General features: G+C 37.1%; 1 protein-coding gene across 1 annotated transcript; it reads left to right on the top strand.

Annotated features, from left to right (window-relative positions):
* The first annotated feature begins 688 nt into the window (after positions 1-688).
* Positions 689-1192, top strand: LOC132015204 (NADH dehydrogenase [ubiquinone] 1 beta subcomplex subunit 2, mitochondrial-like). The gene has a single exon (XM_059395820.1). It carries the CDS (start codon positions 726-728, stop codon positions 1068-1070), a length of 345 nt encoding a protein of 114 aa, XP_059251803.1. The 5' UTR covers positions 689-725; the 3' UTR covers positions 1071-1192.
* The last annotated feature ends 11019 nt before the right edge of the window (positions 1193-12211 follow it).

Consider the following 12211-nt stretch of genomic DNA (forward strand, 5'->3'; position numbering starts at 1 on the left):
GATCTCGTCTAGGAAATGTTCCATTTCATGTGCACTTTAGAAAAGTCCACCTGTTTTTTCAATTGGACAATTTTAATTGCATTTTTCCATTGATATTTAGAATTAGTCTTGCATGTTTCCTGTGCTTATGACAAACAAAATGTGAACAACACTATAATGTGTCAATGGATATTTCAAGTACAAACATTAATTTTCTGCTTCCTTCCCTTATCTTAGGAATAAATATTCATTAAGGGTCCTTTAAACAGGTAACTGGGTGGTTTATCCACAATTGCTTTGACTGTATTCAATTGTTTGATTTCTTGAAGGGGACTAAAAGTCCCTAAAGGATGCCTTGACTTTTAAACCAGTCAGGGGCTGATTTGGCTTATTATTCACTGGGGATGAGGTTTGTATGTTTGGGGAAAGGTTATTGAGATTCTCTCTTCCCATTGTTGAGGGTTGCTGATATCAGAGGATTAATTTAGAAGTCCTGTTTAGGTTGAGGTGGAGAATAACAGGTCAATATGAATTAGTCAATTGTTAATGATAATAATAGCAATTTATACAACTATAACCATAGTATTAACACAATACATTATTTATTAAATATTTTCTATGAGTCTTACATATATTACCCCATTAAATTATCCAAAAAATTATGATAGATTACGAAATTGAGGCTTAGAAAAACTAAGTGAGGGGAAGTGACGTAGAGGCGGTGCGGCCTGAACAGTGCTCTCGGGATGCGGGCTGGCATGTCGGCTCTGACGCGCCTGGCGCCTTTCCTTCGCTCTGGAGGCGGGTTGTTCAGAGGCCCTGGCTCGCGGGAGGCTGGAGGCAGTGGAGTTCGTCATGCCGGTGGTGGTGTGCATATCGAGCCGCGGTATAGACAGTTTCCCCAGCTCACCAAGTCCCAGGTGATCCAGGCCGAGATATTCAGTGGGACCATGTGGTTCTGGATTCTCTGGCGTTTTTGGCATGACTCAGATGCTGTGCTGGGTCACTTTGCATATCCAGATCCTTCCCAGATCCTTCACTTTGCATATCCAGATGAAGAACTGGGTATCCTCCCTGATGATGAAGACTGAGCTCTCTGCAAACAGGAGCCAGGTGAGAATTCCAACCGTTTATGGACATCATATTGTACATGAAAGTTGTAAAATTAAAGTGTTTGGGTCAACAGTAAAAAAAAAAAAGAAAAGAAAAGAAAAACTAAGTGATTTGTCCAGGATTATATAGCTAGGTGAGTGGAGTCGTTGGTTCTTGACTTCAGATTCATTAGATTCCACTGAAAACAGATTCTGAGGTACAAAGCCAACAAAAGACAGCTAATTAAGATGTGGGAAGAAATTAAATAGCAAGATATATGGTCATATGAATGAAATCTGAAGATACAGGCTAATTTTCATTTGATGGACATTCATGGGAGTTTGGTTCCCCAGGGTCCATTTCTCCTTACCAGTACCTTGGTTTTTGTGGGACGTTTACCTCTTTCCTTCAGGGTTCCATATGGTGGAATCCTAATCAGGACCCTCGCTCCCACTGATAAAAGGACTAAGCTTGTGATCTAAAGCCTACTGGACACTCACTCCCTGAAGTTTGAATCTTGAACAGAGTAACAAACAGAAAGTACATGACCAGAAGTTAATAACCTGGAGGGCAGCTAGACTCTTCCTTCTGTGAGTTCATTCCTTTAATTTTTACAGTTTTTGATTCCACATTTTCACTTCTGTGAGTTCATTCCTTTAATTTTTACAGTCTTTGATTCCACATTTTCAGGTTGCCATTTCTCTTGTCTCTTTAAATTTGGTCTCCAACTTACCTGTCAGCTTTCTTATTTCCTAGAATATTTTCAACATATTTCCTCTGGCTTAAATCAGCCAAAGTGCAATTGATTGATTGCAACCAAAGAATGCTGATTGTTAATGATAATAATAACAATTTATACAACTATAACCATAGTATTAACACAATACATTATTTATTAAATATTTTCTATGAGTCTTACATATATTACCCCATTAAATTATCCAAAAAATTATGATATATTAGGAAATTGAGGCTTAGAAAAACTAAGTGATTTGTCCAGGATTATATAGCTAGGTGAGTGGAGTCGTTGGTTCTTGACTTCAGATTCATTAGATTCCACTGAAAACAGATTTTGAGGTACAAAGCCAGCATAAGATTGCCACATCTTATGCCCTCATGCATAGGCCAGGAATATTTAAGATCTGGTTGAGAGACATAGAACTGATACTTCTGCACAATACTGAAAAATAATTATTAAAATATTATTACTTTATAAACAAAAAGTAAAAGTAAATTAATTTCTAGGGAATTAGGCATGACCTTTTGGAAGGAGGGCCCAAGATGAAGCCAGGGACCATCAGTCTGAATAACAGAACTTTTCTACCTATTATTTGATGGCACAGTCTTTAATTCAGTACATATGTACTTAAAATTTCATGCTAAGTAAAATTTCATTTAAAAAAATATCAAAGCAAACACTTAGAAGACATTTCAGTGATCTGCAGGGACTTGAGCATCAAAATAATAAAAATGGAATTTCTGACATGGGTTCTCATTATGTACTCTTTCTTCTACTTGAAGACCTGGACAAGAAGTTCAGTCTTTAAAATAGTGAATATAGTTAGAGAGTCAGAATATCACGCAGTGGGGGAGAGGAGAACTTTCCTATTAGGTAGCAGAGTCATTATAGGTAAAATGGGGGGGAAGGACTACTGGACTCTGGCAGTTAATACTAGAAGCTATACCTTCCAATGAGTATGTCAGCTGAGGTATAAGATGGGTATTCAGTTTACACCCAAGTTCCCAAAGAAAGGAATTGAGGAAAATTCACATTTTTTTTGTCTATTGGGGAAAAATTGATCAAGAACTTTCCTTGCTGATGGAAAAATAAACAGAAAAGCAAAATAAACTATGGGGAAATATTGATAACCATGCTTCACAAGGGAAGAGAGCATTAGTCTAAAGACTTAGAAGAGGAGCATACCTCAGAGGATGATTTGTTATAGTGAACAGAAGAGAATTTTAGAAAATTTGATCATCAGTAGTGGAATTCAAGACATCTTGTCCCCATGAAACAGTATTAGAAAGTCATAATGAGAGACATTGGATAAGATAAAAATGAAGATTTCTGAGTGAAGAAAGGATTTTTAGAACATTAAAAACTAAACTGTAGGATAAAATTGAATAGCAGTAAAGAATAATATGGCACTGATACAAAAATGGACACATAGATTAGTGGAACAAAATGGAGAGCCCAGAAATAAACCTACAGTTATATGTCAATTAATCTATGACAAAGAAGGCAATAATTTAAAATGGATAAAAGACAGTTTCTTCAGTAAATGGTTTGGGAATACTGCACAGGTACATGTAAAAGAATGAAACTCAAAATGGATGAAAGACCTAAATGTGGCACTTGAAACCATAAAAATCCTAGGAGAGAACACAGGCAGTAATTTCTCTGATATTGGTCATAGCAACATTTTTCCACGTATTTTTCTAAGGCAAGGGAGATAAAAGCAAAAACAAACTATTGGGACTACATCAAAATTAAAAACTTTGCAAAGCAAAGGAAACCATTAACAAAACAAAAAGACAACCTACTAATGGGAGAAGATATTTGCAAATGCTATGTCCAATAAGGGTTAATATCCACACTGTATAAAGAACTCATACAACTCAACACCAAAAATATCAATCTGGTTAAAAAATAAGCAGAGGACCTGAATAGACATTTTCCCAAAGAAGAAATACAGATGGCAGATACATGAAAAGATACTCAATGTCACTAATCATCAGGGAAATGCAAATTAAAAGCACAGGAGATAGTCACTTTATACTTGTTACAATGGCTAAAATCAAAAAGACAAGAACTAACAAGTGTTAACAAAGATGTGGAGAAAAAAGAACTTGTACAGTTTTGAGAATGTAAATTGGTATAGCCACTGTGGAAAATAGAATGGAATTAAAATTAAAATAGAAAAAAATTTTAAAATAGAAATACCATATGATCCAGTAATTTGACTATTGAGTGTTTAGCCAAAGAAAATGAAAACACTAATTTGAGGGGTACCTGGTGGCTCAGTTGGTTAAGTAAGCTTCTGCCATCAGCTCAGGTCATGATCTCAGGGTTCTGGGATCCAGCCCTGCATGAGGCTACCTGCTCATCAGAGAGTCTGTTTCTTCCTCTACCTCTGTGCCTTCCTCCTGCCCATTCTCTCTCAATCCTCTCTCAAATAAATATACAAAATCTTAAAAAGAAAAAAAACAAAAAACCCAAACCCACTAATCTGGAAAGATACATCCACCCCTATGTTTATTGCAGCATTACAATAGTCTAGATATGGAAACAACCTGAGTGTCCATCAATAGACGAATGCTTAAGAAAGATGTGGTATAGGGACGCCTAGGTGGCTCAGTTGGTTAAGCAACTGCCTTCAGCTCAGGTCATGATCCCAGCGTCCTGGGATCGAGTCCCACATCGGGCTCCTTGCTCGGCAGGGAGCCTGCTTCTCCCTCTGCCTTTGCCTGCCATTCTGTCTGCCTGTGCTCGCTCGCTCTCCCTCTCCCTCTCTCTCTGATGAATACATAAAATCTTTAAAAAAAAAAAAAAAAGAAAGATGCGGTATATGTGTGTGTATGCATGTGCATGTGCGCGCGCTCGCACAGACACACAGACACACAGACACACACACACACACACACAATGGAGTATTACTCAACCATAAAAAAGCATGAGACCTTGCCATTTGAGACAACTTGAATGAACCTAGAAGGCATGCTAAGTGAAATAAGTCTGACTGAGAAAGACAATACCATGATTCCACTCATAAGTGGAAAATAAAACAAATGATCAAAAAGCAGAATCAGACTTATAAATACAGAGAACAAACAGATGGTTGTGAGGGGGGTAGTGGAAGGGATGGGCAGCATGCATGAAGGGGAGTGGGAGGCATAGGCATCCAGTTATGGAACGAGTAAGTCATAGTAAGAAAATTACAGCATAAGGAATATAGTCAATGATATTGTAAAAGCAATGCTTTGGGACAGATGTGAGCTATACTTGCGGTGGTGGGTGAACATAGGCTAATGTATAAGTTTCTCATATCATTATGTTGAACACCTGAAACTGATGTAACATTGTATCAACTATACCAAAAAAAAAAAAGAATAGCTTAGACATTATAGAAAATGACATCAGTGACTCATTGAGCAAGCTCTAGAACTCTTAGAAAATGCAGAGGAAAAAGGATTAAAATGATGAAAATGATGAAGGAGAAGGTTGTGACTCTATAAAGCAGAGACTGCAGATGAAACTGAACAACATTAGGTGTTAAAGAGGAGGGAACAAGCACAACTGGAGATGAAGCAGTAAAAACAAAACAAAGCAAAACAAAACAAAAAAACATATGTTAAGTAAAAAGCAGCTTTTCCCAGTACTCTGAAGACAGGTATCAAGAATAGGAGGATTCATGGTATGCTGGACAGAATCAAAGAAAAGAGAACCACACTTGAACATGACTGGCCAAAATGTTTGAATTAGAAGAATAAAAATAAATCCTACATTTGCCCAGGCAGAAAGAAAAATGTTGCCTACAAAGATTGACCTTAACCTTTCTGTAATAGCAAATGTCAGAATTTGAGAAAAATCTTAGTGCTTTTCGATGGATAGTTTGTAACTCAAGAATTTTAAAAGCATCCTGACTGTCTTTCACATGTGACAGCCACAGAAAGACCTTCACCATTATTCAAAGGCTCGGAAAGTGCTCATTGATGTGATCCTTCTATTTAAAAATATCATTTAAAAATATACTAAAACCATGCAGGAGATTAAAAAAAAAAAGGAAAATGAGCAAGAAGAGGAGTTCTAGACATTGTGTAGATTAAGTCACACTTTGCATTCTAAAATCAGTAATAAATTGGATTTTGTAAATCGAAGCCTGAAGGCATTACGGGGCTTAGCTTAGCCTTGCGGCATTCCTCTCTGCACTCTTGCTTTTTCCACTTTCTTGGCAGCAGATGTAACTTGTGAGCTGTATTGTTTAGTCGGCTGTACTCCCTTTCAGGTGAAACCATTACGGTATTCACGATATTCTCCTCTACAAGTGCTTGTTGACAATGGATGACCTCTGAGCAACACTGGGTAAGAAAGCCCAGAAATTGGAAGGGGAGATGAACCATGAGAGACTATGGATTCTGAAAAACAACCTGAGGGTTTTGAAGGGGGCGGGGGAGAGGTTGGGGGAGCCAGGTGGTGGGTATTATGGAGGGCACGTATTGCGTGGAGCACTGGGTGTGGTGCATAAACAATGAATTCTGTTACGCTGAAAAGAAATAAAAACAAACAAACAAACAAACAAATAAATAAATAAATGAAAGAAAATTAAATTTAAAAAAATTAAAAAAAAAAAAAAGAAAGCCCAGAAAATGACTAAACAAAAGATTTGTCTTTGTTCTACACAAAAGTAAAGTGAATATCTATATTCTGGCCAGAAATCTTGAATGACAGTGTTCTTTATTTTTCAAACACATATTGAATGACTCTTTTTCTTGGGATTTATCTGGAAAAGATTGTAAACAACCCAGTGGAAAATTCTGTCACCACGGCCTTCTTCCCAGCTGTTCCTCACTTTAACTGTATAAAACATTTAAGTGTATTAAAACACTACAAGAAAAATGCAGCTAAATGTTAATAATAGCCAGCAAATTGTAGGATTTGAGGTGATTTCATGCTTTTTTTTTCCTTGCAGTTTGCTGTAAGATTTCACAAGGAAGCACATTTTACTGCTGTAATTAGGAGGGAATTGAATTTAAATACCACAATATTCAAAGGATATAAACAGGCATCTCACATAAGCAGACACCTGAGTGACCAGGAAACATGGAAAAATATTCTGCCTCGGAATTAATCAGGGAGATTCAAAATAAAACCTCAGTATGTATCTTCATACCTATCAGAATGGTCAATCATTTAAAAGTTTAGCCACACTTTTGGTGGTGAGGGTGTGGTATGGAACTCTTTTGCCCTACTGTGAAAATATAAATAAACACAAGCTTTTAGAGGTTAATGTGATGGCATCTAGGAAAGTTAACAATGTACATATCCAGCAATTACACTTTTAGTTTATTACAGCATTGCTTGTAATGACAAAAATGTGGATACAAAATCCATCAGAAGGAAAAAAAATGGATAAAAAAAATCTGTGGCATATTCTACATTGTAATTAAAATAATTGAACATGAGCTACAAAGAACACAATATGGAATAAGCCTGAAAAATATAATATCGAGAGAGGAAATGTAAGTCGCAAAGGAATATTTATAGCACAATCTCAATTTTATAGGTTTAAAAACATAAAACCCTTTTGTTTATGGATATAACATATATAATCAAATTATAAAAGTATACCAGGAAACAATAAATTCAAGGTGGTGGTTATCTTTGGGGAGGAGGGGAAAGGATGTAAAATTGGGGAGGGGACCCACAAGGGACATTGGCCATTCTGCAGTATTTTTTTCTTTCTTCTTAAGAAAACATAAAAATCTGAGGCATGAATATGAAGATGTTAATGTCTCGCAAAGCTGATGCAGTAGGTAGATACATTTTATTTATTGAAATAGTAGGTACAATTTTATTTGCTTGAAATAGAACATAGTAAGAAGAAAAATGAAATATTAATATTATTTTGTTTGTAATGTATCTTCTTATGAATATAAACATAAAGTCTATATTTATAATTTTAGTGTGCCACATGATCACAAGCAGATAAAATATTTATAACAAAAAGACAGGAAGTAAATAAAATAGAAATCAAATACTTGTTATATCTGGAGGATGGGGCTATGTATAGTTTTTAAATTATTTTATTTTATTTTTCTGTATTTTTAAAGTGTTCATTGAGATTATAGTGTTTTTATAGTTTAAAACATAAGATATTATAAAATTATGATAAAAATGTATGTTTGGATCCTGTGTAGGATCTTTAATGTCATGCCAGGTTTTTGCTTTATCCTGTGGACTACTGTTTTCCAAATGGTGACCCTTGAGATGTTAATTTGTGTTCCTGGGAAATACAAGAGTTCCAAGGTCAATAAGTTTAAAAAAAAATGATGTTTCTCGGGCTTCCTGCTTGAAGAAGCATAATGCACATTTATACAATAAAGTCTCTGAGAATTTCTGCAGTAAAACACAACAACAACAACAACAAAACCACCGCAGAACAAAAACTTAATATTTTTTCAACCCTGAGTCTCCTAAATACATATGATTATAGATCCTTTTATCAAGGAGTTTTTTTTTTTTTTTTTTTTTTTATCATTTGAGGGATAGTAGTTTTCAGGAGACACAGCTTACATACTAGCTTTTAATCACAAAGATATCCAAAACCTACCTGGGTGGCTCAGTTGGTTGAGCATCTGCCTTCAGCTTAGGTCATGATCTCAGCATTTTAGGATCCAGTCTGCGTAGGGCTCCCTGCTCAGCGGACTGCATGTTTCTCCTTCTCCCTCTGCTGCTCCGAGATTCTGCACATTGAAATTGGGCAAGATAGCTTGGAGGTGATGAAGACTGGAGTCAGAGAAGCCAAACTGCAGTAGATAATGTTCATTGTTGCGGTAGATAATGATGTTCATAATGCTATAAGGGTTTTAGTACATTACTGATGGCCTTAGCTAATCATCACTGCAACCAGGCTCCTAGCCCACAATAAACACTTATTTCCCACTTAACTAGGTCTACTGCGATTTGACTAAGCTGGCCTCACACTATAGGTTAGATCAAGATCAGTTTCACATTCCTCATTGTTCTTAAACAGGAGTTACCCAAGATATGTTCTCCCTAGGGCAAAATACAAGCCTATTTCAAGTCTTGTGTCACGCTAGCTCACATCCCACAGCAAATCCTGTGGGTGGCCAAATCCAGATCAAGAAGGCAGGGCATTGAATTCTGCTTACCAAGAGGCCAAAGCAAGGTTGGCTAAGGCCAACCTTAGCATCTGAGGGCTGAGGAAGTATATTCCTCCCAGGAAACGGGGAATTAGGGAAGGAAATGGATATTTGCTCAACAGGAATCTCATCTTGGCCCTGCCTGTTTCCAAAATGAAGAAACCACAACCATTTGCTAGGTAGTGGAGCTCTGAATATGTCTGAGGCCATGAAAGAGGCCAGGGTGGTTTCAGCATGGCACAGACCTAAAGACAGTACTGTGACATCAGACCCTTCCTATACCACATTTGTTCTCCAGGTATGATAACAAGTGAGTTAGACCATAATGTGTCTGAAAGTTACTGAGAAGAAAATTGCTAAGAAAGTTCAACAGGTCCATGAGCATTTAGCCCAAATCATTGTGCCTGGCACAGGTGACCAGATGTGTAAGATTGCTCTTCTTTCACATTCTACACGGCTTTCCTCTTTTAACATTAATTGATATTTAGTATTCAGAGACATGACAAAGTCTAGATCTCTGAGAATAATTTCAATCCCCAAGGGGAAAAGAGGAGTGAACTTGAATATTTTGAAATAACGTGGATTAAAATTGCAGGATCAAACAACCTATCGCACTTTTAGGTCCTTCACGGTTTTCTCAAAAATGGTTTGATGCTGTGTTCTACATTTAATACCCACAAAACACAAGATAAATATTTTTTTTTTCAGTTTCCATCGTCACATACTAATTCTGTAAATATGATACAACTTTCTACATGGAGGCACGACCTCTTTTTTGCTCAAAGAGTGACAATAAAATCAATTTTGAGGTTCTATTTTCTGGCCAGAAAGTTTCTTTAAGCACAGGGATCATGTCAAGCTGTGTTGCAGATGAAGCTGGAAAATGAAGAAATGACTAGAAGACAACCAAGAAGTGCCTGGCCTGTGGCCAAATTATGAAACCTGCAAAATGTGTCCATGGTACTTGGTTCTCATAAACATCCTTGTCCTTTCCTCACTGTAATAGTTCAGTGACCTCATGGTCCCTACTCTGATTCTACGGGCAGGGAATCTGAAACTCATTCCCATCATGGGATAAATGACTTATAAGGATTCCTGCTTTAAACATCAAAGTGAAAAATCTATAATAAGCAGAGAAGACCAGGAATGGCAAGTGGGAGAGCATTTTGGAGGGTGGGGATTCTTTCTGAACATACAGCTTACTATCAGGAAGGCACCAGATGTATTTCTACCCACAGGAATACATGTGGATATGACATGTGTAGTGCCTCAGTGAGCCTATAAAGAACACTCAATATGTAGTACTAAAAAAATAAAAAAGAAAGCATGCAAAAGATAAGATAGTCTAGACTTATGCTGTATCTCTTATATAGAGTCTGACATAAACTATATTTAAGAAAATATAACTCAAAATAAAAACAAAATATACAGAGTGGTAGAGATACAAAGCTTTGAGAGATGAGAGTATCAAGAAACTATTATTAATATTTAGTATTCATTTTTATATCTCATTATCACTTGTTGAGCCGCTATCTGAATGAATATTTGCCTAGAAATTCTTCTAAGTACCAGTCGCTGTGTTACCTAAGTTAGATGGTTCATTGATGTCCATTCAGCAAGCAGCTCCAGATTAGTAATTATCAATGATAATAATGATGATGATTATAGCATCATTTATACAAAGTGGTCTTGGGACCTATTATGTAATCTTGTTTTAGCATCATCTGGTCTCAGTCACTGACTAGAGGGATGAATTGTGGATGGTCACATTACCTTTAGGACTGAATTCTGTTCATTTATTTATTCAACAAGTAGTAGTGAGCATTTATTCTGTAAGTCTGTGCTAGGTGCTATGGGTAACACCAAGAGAACTACACAATCTTCTCACAGTGAAATTAAAATATAGTAGGATGTGTGTGTGTGTTTGTGTGTGTACACACGTATGCATATATGTAAAATTTAAATTCTATAAGGCAAATGTGTCCAAAATATTAAGACACTCAAAAAGGGAAGGGCATTTTGGTTGAAGTGTGTGGGGGAGGAAGAATAGGAGTGGAAGGGATTGAGGGATTTCATGCGCAAGGGAGTTTTGGGACTGGGGCTGGGGGTCTGGTAAGGCAGTACACATTAAGGCAGTGGTTCTAACAAAGAACTGGGAAAAAAGAGACATATTGGTCAAATGGTGAAGAGTCCCACTTGACCGTGTCCCAGGTTAGGTGTAGGGGAGGGGGAGGAGTAAATGTTGGGAAGATAAACTGGGGAGAGAGCACAGAAAGTTTCAAACTTCCAGAGAATAGGAATATTTATAAGATACTGGTGAGTCACAGGATCTTCTCTTTGAGGAGATGTTTGGCATGACATGACCTGTGCTTTGGGAGGATTACTCTGGCATCATGGATAAGATGATCTCGATTGGAAGGAAGGGAGAATGGCTTCAGGCAGGCCAAGTAGGAGACTGCTCTTCAGGTCCTGGGGTACGAAGGTCCTGAGTACCAGAGCACCCCCTTATCACTAAGAGGTACTCAGTGGAAAATGTAGCTGAACGGGGAGGTAGTTTTATAGACCCCAGTCACCGGGGGGGGGGGCAGCAAGGGTACTGCTTTTGATAAGCTCTAATGGTGTTGGCTCAATTTGGGCCTTTTAAACCACTGATAATAACAAGCCAGTGTTCCTTTCCAGTACAGAGTTTCTTAACTGAGCAGAACTGGGACAAGAGGGACAAAAAACCCAGATGAAATAGGATTCGAGAAATGGAAAAGGGAGATGTCACAAAGTTCAAGGCCATATTTTAAAACATTATTTTGAGCAAAAAAATAGATGGAGTTTAGAGTCATGAATCTAGAAATTATTTTGGCCCCTCCTGCCTCCTCAAAGTAGACAAAAACTCGTTTACTTGCATGTGAGCAAGGAAAAAGTATGCAATCTAATAAAGAGAATGAGGAACAGAATAAATTCCCCATGGCCCGGGAGGCACATGGAAAGACATGCCCACAAGACAGAGGAAAACTGAAACCCAGAATTTCAAAGTGAGCGAAAAGAAACCACGTAAATGGTAGAAGCTGTGACAATAAATTACATAATGGAAGAACTCAGAAGTGAGATGATTAAAGAAGATTTTAAGAGAGAGCTTATTCTCCATAAATGGAAGAAAAAAAAACAGAAATAAAATAATAAGATCATTTTGTAATGAAATTGAGCCCACAAAGAAAAAGAAACAGTAATGTGGTGAAAGAAATAGAATGCGTGAAAGAAAGAA

Source organism: Mustela nigripes, chromosome 4 (assembly GCF_022355385.1).
Source record: "Mustela nigripes isolate SB6536 chromosome 4, MUSNIG.SB6536, whole genome shotgun sequence".
In the NCBI taxonomy this organism is placed as follows: Eukaryota; Metazoa; Chordata; class Mammalia; order Carnivora; family Mustelidae; genus Mustela; species Mustela nigripes.

What these genes read in the sequence shown, in the direction of transcription:
- LOC132015204 (XM_059395820.1), top strand. Translation starts at nt 726, where the DNA reads ATGCGGGCTGGCATGTCGGCTCTGACGCGCCTGGCGCCTTTCCTTCGC.